The sequence below is a fragment of the Porcisia hertigi genome, chromosome 14, assembly GCF_017918235.1.
Source record: "Porcisia hertigi strain C119 chromosome 14, whole genome shotgun sequence".
Taxonomy (NCBI): Eukaryota; Euglenozoa; class Kinetoplastea; order Trypanosomatida; family Trypanosomatidae; genus Porcisia; species Porcisia hertigi.
This window is the reverse complement of record NC_090573.1, coordinates 415,087-438,948: the sequence shown is the minus strand read 5'-3', so window position 1 is coordinate 438,948 and position 23,862 is coordinate 415,087. Positions and strand designations below refer to the sequence as shown.

Below are 23,862 nucleotides of genomic sequence, written 5' to 3'. Positions count from 1 at the left end.
CGTAACTTCCTGTTCAAGGGCTTCGGCCCTTTCGAGCAGCTCGAGCCTCTCCGCCTCCGTCGCTTTCAGCATCAAGTCTCGAATGTCATTCTTCTCCCGCTCGCGCTCCAGCGCCTGCAGGTCCGCTGCACGCTTCTGCGCCTCCGACTCTAGCAGTGCGAGCTTCTCCACAAGCTCCGACACGTACGCAGGGTCGCTGCCAGCCATTTTCTGCCGCATGTCCGCCATCTGCTCCTCCAGCTCACGGATACGCCGCGCGCGCGGGTCCTCGTTCACCTGCGCTACGTTCACAATGTCCCGCGCCCGCGACGCATACCGCAACGTGCTCAGCGTCTCCTCGTAGTTCAGCGCGCTCGGGCTCACAGTCGCAACCATGAACGTCTTCGAGTTCCCGCCCAGTGAATCCTTCAGGATGAACGTCAGCTTCGAGTCGCGGAACGGCGCAACGCTGTACTGCGCCTTCACGCCCTTCTTCGCCATGTCCGCAAGCACGTCGATCACGCGCCCCAGCGTCGTCAGCGACAGGTTGATGTGCGTCGCCTCCCGGAACTGCTGCCCCTCCACCTGCGACTGCGCCACGCGCTCAGACCCCGCGAGGTCCACGAGGTTCATCCGGCTGCTCTTGCCGGCAGTCCGGATCGTCTCGCCGCTCGTCGTCGTCATCGTCCGCTCCTCGCGCAGCAGCAGCATGACAATCGCGTGGCTTCGGCTGCTCCGGTCGTTCATCTTCGTCGCAGCAGTGTGCCGCACGCTGTTGCCCAGCTCCATCAGACGCACAACGTCATCCAGGCTCCCCACCTCTACAAACCGCTGCCCCTCCAGGAACACGCCACGGCTCGGGTGCTCGCGCACGTTCAGGTACACCTCCTCGTCAACCGCCCTCGCACCCTTCTTGCGCTTTGCAAGCAGGTCCGACACGCGCTCGTTGTACACCTCCACGTATCCAAGCTCCACGCTCCACCGCGAATGCCCATCAACCTCCACACTGGCCTTCCGCGCAAAGATCTCCAAGCAGATACGTGGTGTTACGCCGCTGCCCTCACCGCCAAGCTCGCTCACGTTCGCACCCATCATCGTGTACGTCTTCCCGCTTCCCGTCTGCCCGTACGCGAACAGGCACGAGTTGAAGCCGTCGAAAACATGCTGCACCAGCGGGTACCCGATCGTCCGGAACACATCTGCCTGCGTCGCGGGACTCGCGCCAGACGCATCCGGTGCCTCCACCGACCAGAACACGTGGTCGAACTGGAACGCCTTTGTCCCATCACCCGAGAGTTCTTTTCGGTTGGGGTTGCGGATTTTCACAGTCGCTTTACGAAAGTCAGTGACCAAGACACAGGTCATGCTGTTGCTACTCTGTTCGCGCTTGTCGAACGGACGCACGCGCACCGAGACCTTCACACTATCGGACTCCGTCCGCGGCATTGCATCAACTGCACTCAGCCCTGTTGACAGGGTGGGCGGTGGGACGCTAGATCCCTCGCCACCATTTTTTCTCTTCCCCATGACGGCCTAAGCTGTCGCTGATGGGTTTTTTTTTTCTGGGGGGGTTCCCCTGTTTTTGTCGTCGACGGCAGCTGTGAGTAGCAAACGAGGGCAGGCTTTATGCGTTTTGATTCGAATATATTCTCCAAACAAGACCGCGTGAGCGAATAAGAGTGCTGAGAGGATCACGTAGGTGGTGGTGGACGTGGTGGGTGCAGCAGCGAAAATCGAAGAAAAATAAAACGAAAAAAAGGAAGGCGGGGACAACGCCCTCGGTTGTCAGTGCCACCAACACGCAGGGAAAAAAACGTAATTTGCACTTTTTTCCTACTTTTTAATCTACAGTACCTGCGCACCTGTACGCTACAAGGAGCAGGGGAGGGGTGGGGAGAAGAGAAGAGAAGAGGGATTTTTCAAGGTGTACTGAACCGAAGAAAAATATAAAGTAGCGCCTGTCAATAATGCAACCAAAAAGAGAAGGTAGAGGTGAGGGAAAAAAAAAACAAGAGAACCGAGCACGCGACTGGAGACAACAGCAGAAGCGGCCACTTCTCAGAGGGGACACTGAGAGGCAAATGGTTTACGAAAAAAAAGGGGAAAGAGAATCACCAGTCCTTGTCGCGTTCGCGCGTGCACCCGTGGACAAGTGCGTACACGTCCGTGTAAGGATGTGGGGTAGGAAAGTAATCAATATCTAATAGAGTATTGTATGTCTGTATATTTGTGTGTGTGTGTGGGGGGGGGTGTGGGTGTACACATCTGCGTGTGCAGATATATATGCGTCTGTGCGTTCCTGGGGGGCAAAGAAGGGGGAAATAGGGAGGGAGGAGGGGTGCAGAAACGGGGAAAGGGGGGGGTTAGCCCTCACAGGCACGAAAACACACAAAAGACTACGAACGCACACAAACTTGCGCACGCGAAATCACCAAATAAAATGTCTAAGACGACGGGAAGACAAACACAAAAAAAAAGCAGCAGCAGCACGAATCACACGCACACACACACATACATACATACACGCACTTTGCAAGAAAATAGTGCTTGCGTGTGTGAATCCTGCGCACGCCAGAAAAAAAAAAAAGGTGGTGAAAACTCAGAAGAAAAAGCGAAGCAAACAACGGAAAAAAAAGGGGTGGGAAACGCCGTTTGAGAAAATTGGGAAAGGGGTTGTGTGTGTGTGAGAGAGAGGTGGAGAGGTGGAGAGGTTGGAGGGAGGGGGGAAGGAAGATGATATCCGACAGATCTAATATGCACAGAGCACGGTAAACAAATATAAAGGGGTAAAACAAATAAATTAATGAGCTAAATACACACACAGACAGAGAGACACGCCTACACACGCACACACGAAGCCAGATAACACGGAGGCAATTAGGGTGAGACGAAGCTAGAAATCAGCAACAAACAAATGCACTTGCACACAGATGAAGACGAACGTATGTAGGTACGATGGGGGATCCCTCGGAGTGAAACCTGCAAGAGTACCACCAATATGCGTAGGAATGAAAGAGGGAGTGTGTGTGTGGGGGGGGGAGGGGGGGGGGGGCGGGCTTCCTGCAGTAGCGACAACAGCAACGACTACTAAAAAAGCAGTCGATAGAAAAAAAAAGGCACCCCCTCTGTGAACTACCTGGAAAGCAACTAAGAAATGCGCTTCTTTTTTTTTGTGCGTGTGTGTGTGTGTGTGTGTGTGTGGAAGGGAGAGCAAAAAAAATAGGAAAGAGGAAGCGACACAGTACGGGAAGGGAAAGGGGGCAGGATGCAGGCGGGACAACAGATGCGCACGGAAGTGGAAGCGACAGAGACACACAGAGAACATATAAGCTTGAAAGAGTTGTACACACAGCCCTTGACAATTGAGAAGTGGCAAGTTGCGGGGCATTGGACTGACGGAGGTGCTTCAGCTACGGTCACTGCCCAGGGAGCACCCCCCGCATAGAAGAGAAGCAACAAGGGAGACACAGGGGAGGAGAGAGGGAAGGGGGGGGGACGTGAGTGTTCGCTGTTGCATCCCTTCTCGTTCGTGTGCTCACGCAGCATCAGCACAGCGAAAGAACACAGAGGGGGAAAAATACAACACACACACACACACAAAGCACAGGTGAGTGAACCGCAAAGGATTTTTTTTTTAAACGATGACATGATAAACACACGAAGCCCCTGTACTGTGAATGGTATCGGCTCTAGTTTTATGTTTTTATCTAGAGCAGATTAATTAGGCAGGGAGGGCTCGGGGATTCTGAGGACACGTAAAGATGCCCACCCCCCCCCTTTAGTGTCTGTGTATGTGAGTGTTCCCCACAATGAACGTAGACGTGCACACGTATGCAGTTTTTTACAACGGCGATAATGTACCCAAGACAGTCAGCTAGCGATGGATACGACATTGCTCCACTGGATAGATCCACGAAGTTCAGAAAGGCGTTGGTGAACCGATGTAAGCTGGGGAAGATGACACGCAAGATGCAGTCGTTGCTAATGGGACCACCGACACCCTAAGCGCCAACCGCGGCCTACGACATCACCAAAACAAGGCAGCCCCTGCACGGCCTCTTTGCAGCAGCCACAGCCTTCACAATGCGGTAGTTGGACGATACAGTGAACACGAAACGAGGCATGCGCCACACTAGCAAGTGGGAAAAATATAAATGCCCGCGTAATGACTCCTGGGTGGAGAGAAGCAACAATGTCTTCCCACATTCGCTGTTTTCTGCCGTCCAGTGCCCCCCCTCCTCCCGCCCCGGAGGCCTCGACCCCCTCCTCCGGTCATGCACCCGCCGTCGTGCGCACACCTGGAATCTAAAGTCGCACAAAAAAACGTGGAACAACATGATCGTCGTCCCTCGTTTCTTTCACGAACCAGTGATCGAAGCAAAAAACAACACGAATCAAATGACTGACATTGAGACCTCATGCAGCTCCCCGGTTGCCACTCCGAAGAAGCTCCCCTAGTCTCGCTGTGATTGGGTACGCGCACGCCAGAGTCGGATCAATTTTCCCCTCCACCGTACCCTGCAAATTCGCCTGGCGCTCCGAACACATACCTACGTTTCGAGCAGTATCCCATCCGGCCTTACTCGCTTGACGATGCAAATCTAATCTCACAGTTAAACTACCGCAGCGGCACTCCCAATCACGCGCTCTCGCCTCTGCCTTTGACAGGCATTCACATAGGCGCGCAGCCTCCTCTTTAGCAGCGACCTCCTCCTCTCTGATGTACTTCACCATCCTCCTTAAATCTCCGTCGCCATCAGTGACCTCGAGCACTTGCTGCTCCAAGTCAGCCGTCGACTCCATCAGCTCGCCGTGCGCCTTGCTCAGATCCGCGTGCTCGCCCTCCAGCTGCACCAAGCGGGCAGACAGGTCGCCGCGCTCGGCGTCCCCGTCAGTGGCGCGGGTCTTCCACTGCGCCAGCTCCTGCTCCAATGCGGCCTTGGACCCAGTCAGCTCATCGTGTGCCCTTGTGAGCTTCGCCTGCGCCTTCTCCAGCTGCTGATGCGCCTTGCTCAGATCCGCGTGCTCGCCCTCCAGCTGCACCAAGCGGGCAGACAGGTCGCCGCGCTCGGCGTCCCCGTCAGTGGCGCGGGTCTTCCACTGTGCCAGCTCCTGCTCCAATGCGGCCTTGGACCCAGTCAGCTCATCGTGTGCCCTTGTGAGCTTCGCCTGCGCCTTCTCCAGCTGCTTATGCGCCTTGTTCAGATCCGCGTGCTCGCCCTCCAGCTGCACCAAGCGGGCAGACAGGTCCCCGCGCTCGGCGTCCCCGTCAGTGGCGCGGGTCTTCCACTGCGCCAGCTCCTGCTCCAATGCGGCCTTGGACCCAGTCAGCTCATCGTGTGCCCTCGTGAGCTTCGCCTGCGCCTTCTCCAGCTGCTTATGCGCCTTGTTCAGATCCGCGTGCTCGCCCTCCAGCTGCTTGTGCGCCTTGTTCAGATCCGCGTGCTCGCCCTCCAGCTGCACCAAGCGGGCAGACAGGTCGCCGCGCTCGGCGTCCCCGTCAGTGGCGCGGGTCTTCCACTGCGCCAGCTCCTGCTCCAATGCGGCCTTGGACCCAGTCAGCTCATCGTGTGCCCTCGCGAGCTTTGCCAGCTCCTGCTCCAATGCGGCCTTGGACTCAGTCAGCTCATCGTGTGCCCTCGTGAGCTTCGCCTGCGCCTTCTCCAGCTGCTTGTGCGCCTTGTTCAGATCCGCGTGCTCGCCCTCCAGCTGCACCAAGCGGGCAGACAGGTCGCCGCGCTCGGCGTCCCCGTCAGTGGCGCGGGTCTTCCACTGCGCCAGCTCCTGCTCCAATGCGGCATTGGACTCAGTCAGCTCATCGTGTGTCCTCGCGAGCTTCGCCTGCGCCTTCTCCAGCTGCTTATGCGCCTTGTTCAGATCCGCGTGCTCGCCCTCCAGCTGCACCAAGCGGGCAGACAGGTCGCCGCGCTCGGCGTCCCCGTCAGTGGCGCGGGTCTTCCACTGCGCCAGCTCCTGCTCCAATGCGGCCTTGGACCCAGTCAGCTCATCGTGTGCCCTCGCGAGCTTCGCCTGCGCCTTCTCCAGCTGCTTATGCGCCTTGTTCAGATCCGCGTGCTCGCCCTCCAGCTGCACCAAGCGGGCAGACAGGTCGCCGCGCTCGGCGTCCCCGTCAGTGGCGCGGGTCTTCCACTGCGCCAGCTCCTGCTCCAATGCGGCCTTGGACCCAGTCAGCTCATCGTGTGCCCTCGCGAGCTTCGCCTGCGCCTTCTCCAGCTGCTTATGCGCCTTGTTCAGATCCGCGTGCTCGCCCTCCAGCTGCTTGTGCGCCTTGTTCAGATCCGCGTGCTCGCCCTCCAGCTGCACCAAGCGGGCAGACAGGTCGCCGCGCTCGGCGTCCCCGTCAGTGGCGCGGGTCTTCCACTGCGCCAGCTCCTGCTCCAATGCGGCCTTGGACCCAGTCAGCTCATCGTGTGCCCTCGCGAGCTTTGCCTGCGCCTTCTCCAGCTGCTTATGCGCCTTGTTCAGATCCGCGTGCTCGCCCTCCAGCTGCTTGTGCGCCTTGTTCAGATCCGCGTGCTCGCCCTCCAGCTGCACCAAGCGGGCAGACAGGTCGCCGCGCTCGGCGTCCCCGTCAGTGGCGCGGGTCTTCCACTGCGCCAGCTCCTGCTCCAATGCGGCCTTGGACCCAGTCAGCTCATCGTGTGCCCTCGCGAGCTTTGCCAGCTCCTGCTCCAATGCGGCCTTGGACTCAGTCAGCTCATCGTGTGCCCTCGTGAGCTTCGCCTGCGCCTTCTCCAGCTGCTTGTGCGCCTTGTTCAGATCCGCGTGCTCGCCCTCCAGCTGCACCAAGCGGGCAGACAGGTCGCCGCGCTCGGCGTCCCCGTCAGTGGCGCGGGTCTTCCACTGCGCCAGCTCCTGCTCCAATGCGGCATTGGACCCAGTCAGCTCATCGTGTGCCCTCGCGAGCTTCGCCTGCGCCTTCTCCAGCTGCTTATGCGCCTTGTTCAGATCCGCGTGCTCGCCCTCCAGCTGCACCAAGCGGGCAGACAGGTCGCCGCGCTCGGCGTCCCCGTCAGTGGCGCGGGTCTTCCACTGCGCCAGCTCCTGCTCCAATGCGGCCTTGGACTCAGTCAGCTCATCGTGTGCCCTCGCGAGCTTCGCCTGCGCCTTCTCCAGCTGCTTATGCGCCTTGTTCAGATCCGCGTGCTCGCCCTCCAGCTGCACCAAGCGGGCAGACAGGTCGCCGCGCTCGGCGTCCCCGTCAGTGGCGCGGGTCTTCCACTGCGCCAGCTCCTGCTCCAATGCGGCCTTGGACCCAGTCAGCTCATCGTGTGCCCTCGCGAGCTTCGCCTGCGCCTTCTCCAGCTGCTTATGCGCCTTGTTCAGATCCGCGTGCTCGCCCTCCAGCTGCACCAAGCGGGCAGACAGGTCGCCGCGCTCGGCGTCCCCGTCAGTGGCGCGGGTCTTCCACTGCGCCAGCTCCTGCTCCAATGCGGCCTTGGACCCAGTCAGCTCATCGTGTGCCCTCGTGAGCTTCGCCTGCGCCTTCTCCAGCTGCTTATGCGCCTTGTTCAGATCCGCGTGCTCGCCCTCCAGCTGCACCAAGCGGGCAGACAGGTCGCCGCGCTCGGCGTCCCCGTCAGTGGCGCGGGTCTTCCACTGCGCCAGCTCCTGCTCCAATGCGGCCTTGGACCCAGTCAGCTCATCGTGTGCCCTCGCGAGCTTCGCCTGCGCCTTCTCCAGCTGCTTATGCGCCTTGTTCAGATCCGCGTGCTCGCCCTCCAGCTGCTTGTGCGCCTTGTTCAGATCCGCGTGCTCGCCCTCCAGCTGCACCAAGCGGGCAGACAGGTCGCCGCGCTCGGCGTCCCCGTCAGTGGCGCGGGTCTTCCACTGCGCCAGCTCCTGCTCCAATGCGGCCTTGGACTCAGTCAGCTCATCGTGTGCCCTCGTGAGCTTCGCCTGCGCCTTCTCCAGCTGCTTATGCGCCTTGTTCAGATCTGCGTGCTCGCCCTCCAGCTGCACCAAGCGGGCAAACAGGTCGCCGCGCTCGGCGTCCCCGTCAGTGGCGCGGGTCTTCCACTGCGCCAGCTCCTGCTCCAATGCGGCATTGGACTCAGTCAGCTCATCGTGTGCCCTCGCGAGCTTCGCCTGCGCCTTCTCCAGCTGCTTATGCGCCTTGTTCAGATCCGCGTGCTCGCCCTCCAGCTGCACCAAGCGGGCAGACAGGTCGCCGCGCTCGGCGTCCCCGTCAGTGGCGCGGGTCTTCCACTGCGCCAGCTCCTGCTCCAATGCGGCCTTGGACCCAGTCAGCTCATCGTGTGCCCTCGCGAGCTTCGCCTGCGCCTTCTCCAGCTGCTTATGCGCCTTGTTCAGATCCGCGTGCTCGCCCTCCAGCTGCACCAAGCGGGCAGACAGGTCGCCGCGCTCGGCGTCCCCGTCAGTGGCGCGGGTCTTCCACTGCGCCAGCTCCTGCTCCAATGCGGCCTTGGACCCAGTCAGCTCATCGTGTGCCCTCGCGAGCTTCGCCTGCGCCTTCTCCAGCTGCTTATGCGCCTTGTTCAGATCCGCGTGCTCGCCCTCCAGCTGCTTGTGCGCCTTGTTCAGATCCGCGTGCTCGCCCTCCAGCTGCTTGTGCGCCTTGTTCAGATCCGCGTGCTCGCCCTCCAGCTGCACCAAGCGGGCAGACAGGTCCCCGCGCTCGGCGTCCCCGTCAGTGGCACGGGTCTTCCACTGCGCCAGCTCCTGCTCCAATGCGGCCTTGGACCCAGTCAGCTCATCGTGTGCCCTTGTGAGCTTCGCCTGCGCCTTCTCCAGCTGCTTATGCGCCTTGTTCAGATCCGCGTGCTCGCCCTCCAGCTGCTTGTGCGCCTTGTTCAGATCCGCGTGCTCGCCCTCCAGCTGCACCAAGCGGGCAGACAGGTCCCCGCGCTCGGCGTCCCCGTCAGTGGCACGGGTCTTCCACTGCGCCAGCTCCTGCTCCAATGCGGCCTTGGACCCAGTCAGCTCATCGTGTGCCCTCGCGAGCTTCGCCTGCGCCTTCTCCAGCTGCTTATGCGCCTTGTTCAGATCCGCGTGCTCGCCCTCCAGCTGCACCAAGCGGGCAGACAGGTCGCCGCGCTCGGCGTCCCCGTCAGTGGCGCGGGTCTTCCACTGCGCCAGCTCCTGCTCCAATGCGGCCTTGGACCCAGTCAGCTCATCGTGTGCCCTCGTGAGCTTCGCCTGCGCCTTCTCCAGCTGCTTATGCGCCTTGTTCAGATCCGCGTGCTCGCCCTCCAGCTGCACCAAGCGGGCAGACAGGTCGCCGCGCTCGGCGTCCCCGTCAGTGGCGCGGGTCTTCCACTGCGCCAGCTCCTGCTCCAATGCGGCCTTGGACCCAGTCAGCTCATCGTGTGCCCTCGCGAGCTTCGCCTGCGCCTTCTCCAGCTGCTTATGCGCCTTGTTCAGATCCGCGTGCTCGCCCTCCAGCTGCACCAAGCGGGCAGACAGGTCGCCGCGCTCGGCGTCCCCGTCAGTGGCGCGGGTCTTCCACTGCGCCAGCTCCTGCTCCAATGCGGCCTTGGACTCAGTCAGCTCATCGTGTGCCCTCGTGAGCTTCGCCTGCGCCTTCTCCAGCTGCTTATGCGCCTTGTTCAGATCCGCGTGCTCGCCCTCCAGCTGCACCAAGCGGGCAGACAGGTCGCCGCGCTCGGCGTCCCCGTCAGTGGCGCGGGTCTTCCACTGCGCCAGCTCCTGCTCCAATGCGGCCTTGGACTCAGTCAGCTCATCGTGTGCCCTCGCGAGCTTCGCCTGCGCCTTCTCCAGCTGCTTATGCGCCTTGTTCAGATCCGCGTGCTCGCCCTCCAGCTGCACCAAGCGGGCAGACAGGTCGCCGCGCTCGGCGTCCCCGTCAGTGGCGCGGGTCTTCCACTGCGCCAGCTCCTGCTCCAATGCGGCCTTGGACCCAGTCAGCTCATCGTGTGCCCTCGTGAGCTTCGCCTGCGCCTTCTCCAGCTGCTTATGCGCCTTGTTCAGATCCGCGTGCTCGCCCTCCAGCTGCACCAAGCGGGCAGACAGGTCGCCGCGCTCGGCGTCCCCGTCAGTGGCGCGGGTCTTCCACTGCGCCAGCTCCTGCTCCAATGCGGCCTTGGACCCAGTCAGCTCATCGTGTGCCCTCGTGAGCTTCGCCTGCGCCTTCTCCAGCTGCTTATGCGCCTTGTTCAGATCCGCGTGCTCGCCCTCCAGCTGCACCAAGCGGGCAGACAGGTCGCCGCGCTCGGCGTCCCCGTCAGTGGCGCGGGTCTTCCACTGCGCCAGCTCCTGCTCCAATGCGGCCTTGGACCCAGTCAGCTCATCGTGTGCCCTCGCGAGCTTCGCCTGCGCCTTCTCCAGCTGCTTATGCGCCTTGTTCAGATCCGCGTGCTCGCCCTCCAGCTGCTTATGCGCCTTGTTCAGATCCGCGTGCTCGCCCTCCAGCTGCACCAAGCGGGCAGACAGGTCGCCGCGCTCGGCGTCCCCGTCAGTGGCGCGGGTCTTCCACTGCGCCAGCTCCTGCTCCAATGCGGCCTTGGACCCAGTCAGCTCATCGTGTGCCCTCGTGAGCTTCGCCTGCGCCTTCTCCAGCTGCTTATGCGCCTTGTTCAGATCCGCGTGCTCGCCCTCCAGCTGCACCAAGCGGGCAGACAGGTCGCCGCGCTCGGCGTCCCCGTCAGTGGCGCGGGTCTTCCACTGCGCCAGCTCCTGCTCCAATGCGGCCTTGGACTCAGTCAGCTCATCGTGTGCCCTCGTGAGCTTCGCCTGCGCCTTCTCCAGCTGCTTATGCGCCTTGTTCAGATCCGCGTGCTCGCCCTCCAGCTGCACCAAGCGGGCAGACAGGTCGCCGCGCTCGGCGTCCCCGTCAGTGGCGCGGGTCTTCCACTGCGCCAGCTCCTGCTCCAATGCGGCCTTGGACCCAGTCAGCTCATCGTGTGCCCTCGCGAGCTTCGCCTGCGCCTTCTCCAGCTGCTTATGCGCCTTGTTCAGATCCGCGTGCTCGCCCTCCAGCTGCACCAAGCGGGCAGACAGGTCGCCGCGCTCGGCGTCCCCGTCAGTGGCGCGGGTCTTCCACTGCGCCAGCTCCTGCTCCAATGCGGCCTTGGACCCAGTCAGCTCATCGTGTGCCCTCGTGAGCTTCGCCTGCGCCTTCTCCAGCTGCTTATGCGCCTTGTTCAGATCCGCGTGCTCGCCCTCCAGCTGCTTATGCGCCTTGTTCAGATCCGCGTGCTCGCCCTCCAGCTGCACCAAGCGGGCAGACAGGTCGCCGCGCTCGGCGTCCCCGTCAGTGGCGCGGGTCTTCCACTGCGCCAGCTCCTGCTCCAATGCGGCCTTGGACCCAGTCAGCTCATCGTGTGCCCTCGCGAGCTTCGCCTGCGCCTTCTCCAGCTGCTTATGCGCCTTGTTCAGATCCGCGTGCTCGCCCTCCAGCTGCACCAAGCGGGCAGACAGGTCGCCGCGCTCGGCGTCCCCGTCAGTGGCGCGGGTCTTCCACTGCGCCAGCTCCTGCTCCAATGCGGCCTTGGACCCAGTCAGCTCATCGTGTGCCCTCGCGAGCTTCGCCTGCGCCTTCTCCAGCTGCTTATGCGCCTTGTTCAGATCCGCGTGCTCGCCCTCCAGCTGCTTATGCGCCTTGTTCAGATCCGCGTGCTCGCCCTCCAGCTGCACCAAGCGGGCAGACAGGTCGCCGCGCTCGGCGTCCCCGTCAGTGGCGCGGGTCTTCCACTGCGCCAGCTCCTGCTCCAATGCGGCCTTGGACCCAGTCAGCTCATCGTGTGCCCTCGTGAGCTTCGCCTGCGCCTTCTCCAGCTGCTTATGCGCCTTGTTCAGATCCGCGTGCTCGCCCTCCAGCTGCACCAAGCGGGCAGACAGGTCGCCGCGCTCGGCGTCCCCGTCAGTGGCGCGGGTCTTCCACTGCGCCAGCTCCTGCTCCAATGCGGCCTTGGACTCAGTCAGCTCATCGTGTGCCCTCGTGAGCTTCGCCTGCGCCTTCTCCAGCTGCTTATGCGCCTTGTTCAGATCCGCGTGCTCGCCCTCCAGCTGCACCAAGCGGGCAGACAGGTCGCCGCGCTCGGCGTCCCCGTCAGTGGCGCGGGTCTTCCACTGCGCCAGCTCCTGCTCCAATGCGGCCTTGGACCCAGTCAGCTCATCGTGTGCCCTCGCGAGCTTCGCCTGCGCCTTCTCCAGCTGCTTATGCGCCTTGTTCAGATCCGCGTGCTCGCCCTCCAGCTGCACCAAGCGGGCAGACAGGTCGCCGCGCTCGGCGTCCCCGTCAGTGGCGCGGGTCTTCCACTGCGCCAGCTCCTGCTCCAATGCGGCCTTGGACCCAGTCAGCTCATCGTGTGCCCTCGTGAGCTTCGCCTGCGCCTTCTCCAGCTGCTTATGCGCCTTGTTCAGATCCGCGTGCTCGCCCTCCAGCTGCACCAAGCGGGCAGACAGGTCGCCGCGCTCGGCGTCCCCGTCAGTGGCGCGGGTCTTCCACTGCGCCAGCTCCTGCTCCAATGCGGCCTTGGACTCAGTCAGCTCATCGTGTGCCCTCGTGAGCTTCGCCTGCGCCTTCTCCAGCTGCTTATGCGCCTTGTTCAGATCCGCGTGCTCGCCCTCCAGCTGCACCAAGCGGGCAGACAGGTCGCCGCGCTCGGCGTCCCCGTCAGTGGCGCGGGTCTTCCACTGCGCCAGCTCCTGCTCCAATGCGGCCTTGGACCCAGTCAGCTCATCGTGTGCCCTCGTGAGCTTCGCCTGCGCCTTCTCCAGCTGCTTATGCGCCTTGTTCAGATCCGCGTGCTCGCCCTCCAGCTGCACCAAGCGGGCAGACAGGTCGCCGCGCTCGGCGTCCCCGTCAGTGGCGCGGGTCTTCCACTGCGCCAGCTCCTGCTCCAATGCGGCCTTGGACTCAGTCAGCTCATCGTGTGCCCTCGTGAGCTTCGCCTGCGCCTTCTCCAGCTGCTTATGCGCCTTGTTCAGATCCGCGTGCTCGCCCTCCAGCTGCACCAAGCGGGCAGACAGGTCGCCGCGCTCGGCGTCCCCGTCAGTGGCGCGGGTCTTCCACTGCGCCAGCTCCTGCTCCAATGCGGCCTTGGACCCAGTCAGCTCATCGTGTGCCCTCGCGAGCTTCGCCTGCGCCTTCTCCAGCTGCTTATGCGCCTTGTTCAGATCCGCGTGCTCGCCCTCCAGCTGCTTATGCGCCTTGTTCAGATCCGCGTGCTCGCCCTCCAGCTGCACCAAGCGGGCAGACAGGTCGCCGCGCTCGGCGTCCCCGTCAGTGGCGCGGGTCTTCCACTGCGCCAGCTCCTGCTCCAATGCGGCCTTGGACCCAGTCAGCTCATCGTGTGCCCTCGTGAGCTTCGCCTGCGCCTTCTCCAGCTGCTGATGCGCCTTGTTCAGATCTGCGTGCTCGCCCTCCAGCTGCACCAAGCGGGCAGACAGGTCGCCGCGCTCGGCGTCCCCGTCAGTGGCGCGGGTCTTCCACTGCGCCAGCTCCTGCTCCAATGCGGCCTTGGACCCAGTCAGCTCATCGTGTGCCCTCGCGAGCTTCGCCTGCGCCTTCTCCAGCTGCTTATGCGCCTTGTTCAGATCCGCGTGCTCGCCCTCCAGCTGCTTGTGCGCCTTGTTCAGATCCGCGTGCTCGCCCTCCAGCTGCACCAAGCGGGCAGACAGGTCCCCGCGCTCGGCGTCCCCGTCAGTGGCGCGGGTCTTCCACTGCGCCAGCTCCTGCTCCAATGCGGCCTTGGACCCAGTCAGCTCATCGTGTGCCCTCGCGAGCTTCGCCTGCGCCTTCTCCAGCTGCTTATGCGCCTTGTTCAGATCCGCGTGCTCGCCCTCCAGCTGCACCAAGCGGGCAGACAGGTCCCCGCGCTCGGCGTCCCCGTCAGTGGCGCGGGTCTTCCACTGCGCCAGCTCCTGCTCCAATGCGGCCTTGGACCCAGTCAGCTCATCGTGTGCCCTCGCGAGCTTCGCCTGCGCCTTCTCCAGCTGCTTATGCGCCTTGTTCAGATCCGCGTGCTCGCTGAGGAAGCAGTAGTTAGCTTGTGGGAGTTCGATGTTTGAGGCCTGCAGCTCCTCAAGCTGCGATAGAAGTGCTGTCTCCGCAGAGGCACATTCATTTTCGTGGCCGCTGAGCTGTTGCACAAGCCTTTGAGTATTTCTCGCTGCATGAAGAGCATGCGCGCCCGCCTGGTCAAGGGTGATTCGGAGCCGATGTAGGTCCGTTTCAAAGAGCCTCCGTTGGTGCTCGAAGCGTTTCTCTGAAATCGTGTAGTAGAATCGGGCTTGAAGCTCGAGGAGACAGCATCTCGCATCGGTCTCTTCTCCCATCAAGGTATGCATGTTCTCTTTACGAAGAAGTTCTTGCTCTATATTTTTGAGTTTTTCAACCAATTGCTCAATGTACGAAGTTTGTTTTTGCCGCTGCTGCGACCACTCCATCTGCAACTGCTGCATCTCTTCAGCGAGGGCTCGGCACTGCTCATCAGATTTTTCCCTACCCTCTAGTGCTTCAGCAAGACGTTCCTGTTGACTCTGCAAAGACGCTATCACGCGCTCATGTGTTCGCTTCTCTTGATCCAAATCGCTCACGGTCTTCTGCAACAGTCGCTCTTTCTCGGCAATCATCCGATGCTGCTCGGCGACGGCAGCGTCTTTTCTCGCCATCTCGTCCAGTAGCTCGCGCTCCTTGCGTGCCTGCTCCTCCTTGAGGCGCAGGTTCACCGCAAGCATCTCGTCCGCCTGCCGCCGGGTAGCAGTCATCTCCTGCTGCAGCGCTGCAGCGCGGGTCTCCAACTCGCTCCTCTCAGCCTCCGTCGCGCGCAGCAGCCGCTCCTGCACCACGTTGTGCTCGCGCTCCTTCTCCAGCGCCTGCAGGTCCGCTGCACGCTTCTGCGCCTCCGATTCCAGCAGCGCGAGCTTCTCCACAAGCTCCGACACGTACGCAGGGTCGCTGCCAGCCATTTTCTGCCGCATGTCCGTCATCTGCTCCTCCAGCTCACGGATACGCCGCGCGCGCGGGTCCTCGTTCACCTGCGCTACGTTCACAATGTCCCGCGCCCGCGACGCATACCGCAACGTGCTCAGCGTCTCCTCGTAGTTCAGCGCGCTCGGGCTCACAGTCGCAACCATGAACGTCTTCGAGTTCCCGCCCAGTGAATCCTTCAGGATGAACGTCAGCTTCGAGTCGCGGAACGGCGCAACGCTGTACTGCGCCTTCACGCCCTTCTTCGCCATGTCCGCAAGCACGTCGATCACGCGCCCCAGCGTCGTCAGCGACAGGTTGATGTGCGTCGCCTCCCGGAACTGCTGCCCCTCCACCTGCGACTGCGCCACGCGCTCAGACCCCGCGAGGTCCACGAGGTTCATCCGGCTGCTCTTGCCGGCAGTCCGGATCGTCTCACCGCTTGTCGTCGTCATCGTCCGCTCCTCGCGCAGCAGCAGCATGACAATCGCGTGGCTTCGGCTGCTCCGGTCGTTCATCTTCGTCGCAGCAGTGTGCCGCACGCTGTTGCCCAGCTCCATCAGACGCACAACGTCGTCCAGGCTCCCCACCTCTACAAACCGCTGCCCCTCCAGGAACACGCCACGGCTCGGGTGCTCGCGCACGTCCACGTACACCTCCTCGTCAACCGCCCTCGCACCCTTCTTGCGCTTTGCAAGCAGGTCCGACACGCGCTCGTTGTACACCTCCACGTATCCAAGCTCCACGCTCCACCGCGAATGCCCATCAGCCTCCACACTGGCCTTCCGCGCAAAGATCTCCAGGCAGATACGCGGTGTTACGCCGCTGCCCTCACCGCCAAGCTCGCTCACGTTCGCACCCATCATCGTGTACGTTTTCCCGCTTCCCGTCTGCCCGTACGCGAACAGGCACGAGTTGAAGCCGTCGAACGCATGCTGCACCAGCGGGTACCCGATCGTCCGGAACACATCTGCCTGCGTCGCGGGACTCGCGCCAGACGCATCCGGTGCCTCCACCGACCAGAACACGTGGTCGAACTGGAAAAGAGTACTGCTGCTTCCTTTCAAGCTGGGGACTTTCGCACGCGGAGCACCTCCACCTCTGTGAAGGGGGGACGAGTTGGTGCTAAGGGAGGAGACAAGACGCACAGTACCGCTGGCTGTATCCATCTGAAGACAGCATAACGGTGGTTGGGAATCTCCACAGCGCTCTCTGTTGCTGAAGGGGCGAACGCGAATGGACACTTTAATAGAGTCAGTCGCGGTGACAGGCGGCAGCACAGCGCTGCTGCTGCTGGCGCTGAGAGTGGAGCTCCGCATTTCGGGCCGTGACAGCGCGCAGCGCGGAGACGAACGAGTAGATTTGGACATTGAGATGATGTTATAAGGGTGCACACAGCGTCGACTCCTTTGATCCCAAGAACGAGGATCTAGTTGGGCGGTACGCGGGGGAGGAGGAGGAGGAGGGGGAGAGGGGGGGTAAGCCTTCTGAATGCTGGGTGTGTAGAAGTGAGCAAAGAGTACGATCGGCCTCGTCAACAATGTTTCGAATGCGCAAAAGGGAGAAAAAGCGATCCCTAAAAGTAGGAGCAGCGGCACCAGCAGGGAGGGGGGAGAGAGCGAAAGGGAGGGGGGAGAGAGAGGCGGGCGCCATTCAAAGAACACCCATGAACCAAACAGCAGCGGTGAGATGCTGCGTGAAGACAGGAGATCAAAGCGTCAATATGAACAAATAGAAACGACAGCAGCCCTTTCTGAAGTTGCCGAGACAACTCAAAAAAAAAAAGGGGTGGGGGTGGGAGGGGAGGGAGCAAAGCTTGGAAAACAGTTATCGTATATAGAAGGAAAGCAGAGCAAACTCTTCGAGTTTGTAAAAAAAAAAGAAATTATGGAAGGGAGTTTGTGGGGAAGTGCTTTTGTTGCGCAACACGCTCGTGTGTGGTGTTTTCTTTTTTGTGACTCTGTTCTTATATGCTAGTGTGCGTGTGGGAGGAGGGCGAGTACGTTTGGTGGTATCTATGTGTTTGTGTCTGAAGAAAAAGCTTCTCTAGTTGTGCCTGTGAAGTTGGTGCCTCTGTTCGTTTGTGCGTTGAGGCTTTAGTATCTGTGTGTGCGTGTGTGTGTGCGTCTAAAGTTTCTGTCTGCCTGCCTGTGTGGTTACCAGCAGCCGCAGGTGATATTTCTGCGGCGGCCACGATCACTTCCGATGTCCAAATTCACGAAACAGAAATGGGCTTTCAGACAGAATGAACGAGACGGAATAACGGCCAGTCGTGCTGTATGTTTTTTTTTTTCGTGCGTGTGTGTGTGTGTGCTCGCATAGGATTTGTGATAAGCCACCCAAGAGTAACGCACCGCACCCAAGAGTAACGCCACCGAGGTAGGAACGCCAGTGACGGGGGGGCACGAAAGGTGAAAAAAAAAGGAGCAAATAATTGTGATCACGCACATACATACACACACATACACACAGCGCTCCGGATGGTGGGAGCGTTTTGTTTTTTTGTGAGTCAAGCCGGAACAGGGAGGAGGGTGAAGAGGGGGGGGGGGGGTGATAGAAGCACCGACCCAAAGGAAAACTTGAGCGGGTCAACACAAATGGAGACGACAAGTCCCCAACGGAACCAGGCGTGAACCTCGAAATCTGACGACGACACTCCCCCAGCACTGCAACAGACATATTACAGATCACCGAGAACTTGAATAAACCGACACGTACCCTGTTCAATCGGAGTCCATCCTGCACGTGCACACATCCTCGACAAAAACAAAAACACTTCACGTTTGATTTTCGGAGGAAGCCTGAGTGCCATAAAACCGTGAACAGTGCTGGTGACCTCAACACCTCAAGTCCATGGAGTTGAGAAAAAACAACAAAAAACTTGAAAATCACCTCTTGACCGCGTAAAATCACACGGTACGCTATCGCCCAAGTACATATTACTATTTTCTTTGTTTGCGTTTCTCCGTCTCGCCAAATGCATCTTACATCCGACAAGTGCAACACCCTCGGTGGAAAAAAAAAGATCATAAAACATAGTCAGCCAGCCACTGTACTACACGGCAGAACAGGCTGCTGATTCCGAAGTCCGTAGTGTACCGAGTGTGCAAAATCCGTTCGACAATCACGTTGATCAACAACACAGGGAGTAGCCCAAACCCCTCTCGCCTGCAAATTGAGACTATCAATCTAACAGACCAAACACCACCGGGAGAAAGGCCTCACCAAGCTCGCGGCCCGATTCACTTTGCTGCCCTCACTGCTTCCGGTGCGTAGCATCCCGACGGGCCTGTAACCTCGCCTCATTCACGAGTATCTCCGACTCGAGCAGCTGCACCTTCTTCGCGTACTTTAACTTGTCATTTTTGAGTTTCAAACACTCTTGCTGCAACTCGGCAACACGGATGTCGGAATCCTCTTTAGTTTGCCGTAGGAGTCCCTCCACAACGCACAGATTTGTTCTGGCAGTCATCAACCGGTCCTCCAAGTCCGCCCGCGTGGTCTCGCGGTCCTGCTCCACCGACGCCTTCGCAGCGGCGGTCGCCTCCAGTTCAGCAGCCAGCCCTGCCGCACGCGCCTCCGCGCTGTGCAGCTGCTCCTGCAGCTCTGCCCGCGTGGTCTCGCGGTCCTGCTCCACCGACGCCTTCGCAGCGGCGGTCGCCTCCAGCTCAGCAGCCAGCCCCGCCGCACGCGCCTCCGCGCTACGCAGCTGCTCCTGCAGCTCTGCCCGCGTGGTCTCGCGGTCCTGCTCCACCGACGCCTTTGCAGCGGCGGTCGCCTCCAGCTCAGCAGCCAGCCCTGCCGCACGCGCCTCCGCGCTACGCAGCTGCTCCTGCAGCTCCGCCCGCGTGGTCTCGCGGTCCTGCTCCACCGACGCCTTTGCAGCGGCAGTCGCCTCCAGCTCAGCAGCCAGCCCTGCCGCACGCGCCTCCGCGCTACGCAGCTGCTCCTGCAGCTCCGCCCGCGTGGTCTCGCGGTCCTGCTCCACCGACGCCTTTGCAGCGGCGGTCGCCTCCAGTTCAGCAGCCAGCCCTGCCGCACGCGCCTCCGCGCTGTGCAGCTGCTCCTGCAGCTCCGCCCGCGTGGTCTCGCGGTCCTGCTCCACCGACGCCTTTGCAGCGGCAGTCGCCTCCAGCTCAGCAGCCAGCCCCGCCGCACGCGCCTCCGCGCTACGCAGCTGCTCCTGCAGCTCTGCCCGCGTGGTCTCGCGGTCCTGCTCCACCGACGCCTTTGCAGCGGCGGTCGCCTCCAGCTCAGCAGCCAGCCCTGCCGCACGCGCCTCCGCGCTGTGCAGCTGCTCCTGCAGCTCTGCCCGCGTGGTCTCGCGGTCCTGCTCCACCGACGCCTTCGCAGCGGCGGTCGCCTCCAGTTCAGCAGCCAGCCCTGCCGCACGCGCCTCCGCGCTGTGCAGCTGCTCCTGCAGCTCTGCCCGCGTGGTCTCGCGGTCCTGCTCCACCGACGCCTTCGCAGCGGCGGTCGCCTCCAGTTCAGCAGCCAGCCCTGCCGCACGCGCCTCCGCGCTGTGCAGCTGCTCCTGCAGCTCCGCCCGCGTGGTCTCGCGGTCCTGCTCCACCGACGCCTTCGCAGCGGCGGTCGCCTCCAGCTCAGCAGCCAGCCCTGCCGCACGCGCCTCCGCGCTGTGCAGCTGCTCCTGCAGCTCCGCCCGCGTGGTCTCGCGGTCCTGCTCCACCGACGCCTTCGCAGCGGCGGTCGCCTCCAGTTCAGCAGCCAGCCCTGCCGCACGCGCCTCCGCGCTGTGCAGCTGCTCCTGCAGCTCCGCCCGCGTGGTCTCGCGGTCCTGCTCCACCGACGCCTTCGCAGCGGCGGTCGCCTCCAGCTCAGCAGCCAGCCCCGCCGCACGCGCCTCCGCGCTGTGCAGCTGCTCCTGCAGCTCCGCCCGCGTGGTCTCGCGGTCCTGCTCCACCGACGCCTTCGCAGCGGCGGTCGCCTCCAGCTCGGCAGCCAGCCCTGCCGCACGCGCCTCCGCGCTGTGCAGCTGCTCCTGCAGCTCCGCCCGCGTGGTCTCGCGGTCCTGCTCCACCGACGCCTTCGCAGCGGCGGTCGCCTCCAGCTCAGCAGCCAGCCCCGCCGCACGCGCCTCCGCGCTGTGCAGCTGCTCCTGCAGCTCCGCCCGCGTGGTCTCGCGGTCCTGCTCCACCGACGCCTTCGCAGCGGCGGTCGCCTCCAGTTCAGCAGCCAGCCCCGCCGCACGCGCCTCCGCGCTACGCAGCTGCTCCTGCAGCTCTGCCCGCGTGGTCTCGCGGTCCTGCTCCACCGACGCCTTCGCAGCGGCGGTCGCCTCCAGCTCAGCAGCCAGCCCTGCCGCACGCGCCTCCGCGCTGTGCAGCTGCTCCTGCAGCTCCGCCCGCGTGGTCTCGCGGTCCTGCTCCACCGACGCCTTCGCAGCGGCGGTCGCCTCCAGTTCAGCAGCCAGCCCCGCCGCACGCGCCTCCGCGCTACGCAGCTGCTCCTGCAGCTCTGCCCGCGTGGTCTCGCGGTCCTGCTCCACCGACGCCTTCGCAGCGGCGGTCGCCTCCAGCTCAGCAGCCAGCCCTGCCGCACGCGCCTCCGCGCTGTGCAGCTGCTCCTGCAGCTCCGCCCGCGTGGTCTCGCGGTCCTGCTCCACCGACGCCTTTGCAGCGGCAGTCGCCTCCAGCTCGGCAGCCAGCCCCGCCGCACGCGCCTCCGCGCTACGCAGCTGCTCCTGCAGCTCTGCCCGCGTGGTCTCGCGGTCCTGCTCCACCGACGCCTTCGCAGCGGCGGTCGCCTCCAGCTCAGCAGCCAGCCCCGCCGCACGCGCCTCCGCGCTACGCAGCTGCTCCTGCAGCTCCGCCCGCGTGGTCTCGCGGTCCTGCTCCACCGACGCCTTCGCAGCGGCGGTCGCCTCCAGCTCGGCAGCCAGCCCTGCCGCACGCGCCTCCGCGCTACGCAGCTGCTCCGCAAGAGTTGTCGCCTCTTGGGAAGCGCTCAATAGTACTTGGTCAGCGGCCACGGCAGCAGCTTGGAGGTCAGCTGCAGCTTTTGTATCACGCTCGGTGAGCATGCGCTCGTGGAGGGCGTCCTCCCAACCGGTTACCAGTTCAATTCGCGTCTGAAGGTGAAAAACTGTAGCGTGATAACGGGCCTCCATCTCGTGCAGGGCACAGAGCGCGGCGTCTCGCGCCAGCACCGTTTGCACGTACTCCTTCTCGATGCGGCGTAGATCGCGGTTCAGCTGTTCGCGGTCGCTTAGCGCTTGTGCTAGCCGTTCTCGCTCCGCCTGGAGTTTAGTCAATTGGAGCTGCAGCTCTTCGCGTTCCGCAGCGCTTTGCGCCGATGACGCCAGCGCCGCCTGCAGCTGCACCTGGTGAGCCTTTAGTGAGTCCAGCGCAGCCTCGCGCTCCCTTTGTTCACGGTGGAGCTGCGCCATAGTGGACTCTAGCTTTTCACGGCCACTCTCGATCTCGGCGTCCTTGCGGCGTCGTACCATAGAGAAGGCGGCCTCCTTCTTTGCTATCTCGTCCAGTAGCTCGCGCTCCTTGCGTGCCTGCTCCTCCTTGAGGCGCAGGTTCACCGCAAGCATCTCGTCCGCCTGCCGCCGGGTAGCAGTCATCTCCTGCTGCAGCGCTGCAGCGCGGGTCTCCAACTCGCTCCTCTCAGCCTCCGTCGCGCGCAGCAGCCGCTCCTGCACCACGTTGTGCTCGCGCTCCTTCTCCAGCGCCTGCAGGTCCGCTGCACGCTTCTGCGCCTCCGATTCCAGCAGCGCGAGCTTCTCCACAAGCTCCGACACGTACGCAGGGTCGCTGCCAGCCATTTTCTGCCGCATGTCCGTCATCTGCTCCTCCAGCTCACGGATACGCCGCGCGCGCGGGTCCTCGTTCACCTGCGCTACGTTCACAATGTCCCGCGCCCGCGACGCATACCGCAACGTGCTCAGCGTCTCCTCGTAGTTCAGCGCGCTCGGGCTCACAGTCGCAACCATGAACGTCTTCGAGTTCCCGCCCAGTGAATCCTTCAGGATGAACGTCAGCTTCGAGTCGCGGAACGGCGCAACGCTGTACTGCGCCTTCACGCCCTTCTTCGCCATGTCCGCAAGCACGTCGATCACGCGCCCCAGCGTCGTCAGCGACAGGTTGATGTGCGTCGCCTCCCGGAACTGCTGCCCCTCCACCTGCGACTGCGCCACGCGCTCAGACCCCGCGAGGTCCACGAGGTTCATCCGGCTGCTCTTGCCGGCAGTCCGGATCGTCTCACCGCTCGTCGTCGTCATCGTCCGCTCCTCGCGCAGCAGCAGCATGACAATCGCGTGGCTTCGGCTGCTCCGGTCGTTCATCTTCGTCGCAGCAGTGTGCCGCACGCTGTTGCCCAGCTCCATCAGCCGCACAACGTCGTCCAGGCTCCCCACCTCTACAAACCGCTGCCCCTCCAGGAACACGCCACGGCTCGGGTGCTCGCGCACGTCCACGTACACCTCCTCGTCAACCGCCCTCGCACCCTTCTTGCGCTTTGCAAGCAGGTCCGACACGCGCTCGTTGTACACCTCCACGTATCCAAGCTCCACGCTCCACCGCGAATGCCCATCAGCCTCCACACTGGCCTTCCGCGCAAAGATCTCCAGGCAGATACGCGGTGTTACGCCGCTGCCCTCACCGCCAAGCTCGCTCACGTTCGCACCCATCATCGTGTACGTCTTCCCGCTTCCCGTCTGCCCGTACGCGAACAGGCACGAGTTGAAGCCGTCGAACGCATGCTGCACCAGCGGGTACCCGATCGTTCGGAACACGTCTGCCTGCGTCGCGGGACTCGCGCCAGACGCATCCGGTGCCTCCACCGACCAGAACACGTGGTCGAACTGGAAGTCGTGCTGTGCCCGCCTAGGAGTCACTGGTGACCCTACTACCGCGACACCTTTGCTGTTACTGCCCCCGACGGCTTTTGCGGTGACCACAGCGGTCGTCTGGTTTGCACTAATGGCCACAACGGTCCCTTCAGGTGCCTTCCTTTCACGTGCGTCAATGGGGCGAACGCGCACGGAAACCTTCACTCGCTCGGCCCCGCCATTTGGTGATGAGCGAGTCATTTTCTTCTTCAAAGGTGAGAGGAAGAGATGATGTCAGCAGAATAATTTGATAAAATCAATAAATAAATAGATACGACAGCAATATAGGGAAGTACTAGCAGCTCCCCGTGACGCTGGCTGGTGGTGGAAGGAAGCCTCTAGCGCCGTCAGGGGAGGAGTTTAGTGAGTGTTCCCCTCCCCCTTTTTTTTCCTCTCGTCCCCCCTTCCTATCCGTTGCCCTTTGCCCTTCCTGTTCCCTTCCCTTCTCCCAACAGCAGGGGCCGCAAAATGTGCGGAGGGACAGAAAAAAATATATATAAACAAAATGGAGTATGAAAATTATACACGTGACGGTCAATATGGGGGTGGGAAGCAACAGGGGGGAGGAGGGGGGGGAGGGAGGGGGAAGGGAGGGGAGGGGAGGAGGGGGAAGGGAGGGAGGAGGGGGAGGGGGGAAGCAGGGGAGGGAAGGAGAGGAGGGGGGAGAATATATACAAATAAAAACAACGTCACTTCGTTAGCGATATGCAAATACCCACAGCGCGCGCATACAACGCCTCCACTATTCACGGAGAATACAAGAACCTGAAAACGCGGGAGGAGGAGGAGGTGTGCGGCGGCCCCTGTAGCGCTTGCAGGAGTTTGTCTGTATGTGCCTGTGTCTGAGTGTGGGAGAGAGAGAGCGTAGATGTAAGTGACACTTTTCTTTTTTTCCTCCACCCTGTTCAGGGAATAAAAAGGGGGAGTTACGAAGGGCACAAGCTTTGGCTCTGCTCCGACAGGAGGAGTTGAAGATGAGGAACGGTGGTGAAGGTCACTGCGGTGTTACCTTTGCACAGAAAGCGAGACAGAGGGACACTCGAGTTTATATATATATATATATATTTATGTATATGGAGAGGGGAGGAGGTAGAAGAGTAAGGAGAAA

At 62.1% G+C, this 23,862-nt stretch overlaps 2 protein-coding genes across 2 annotated transcripts; both read right to left on the bottom strand.

Moving 5' to 3' along the window:
• Positions 1-4,395: 4,395 nt before the first annotated feature.
• On the bottom strand, positions 4,396-14,664 carry JKF63_06757 (uncharacterized protein; the record flags this gene model as incomplete). The annotated part of the gene is made up of 1 exon (XM_067902706.1): positions 4,396-14,664. The coding sequence occupies one exon, from the start codon at positions 14,662-14,664 to the stop codon at positions 4,396-4,398; it is 10,269 nt and encodes a 3,422-aa protein (XP_067758599.1).
• Positions 14,665-18,152: 3,488 nt separating this feature from the next.
• On the bottom strand, positions 18,153-21,458 carry JKF63_06756 (uncharacterized protein; the record flags this gene model as incomplete). The annotated part of the gene is made up of 1 exon (XM_067902705.1): positions 18,153-21,458. The coding sequence occupies one exon, from the start codon at positions 21,456-21,458 to the stop codon at positions 18,153-18,155; it is 3,306 nt and encodes a 1,101-aa protein (XP_067758598.1).
• Positions 21,459-23,862: the final 2,404 nt, after the last annotated feature.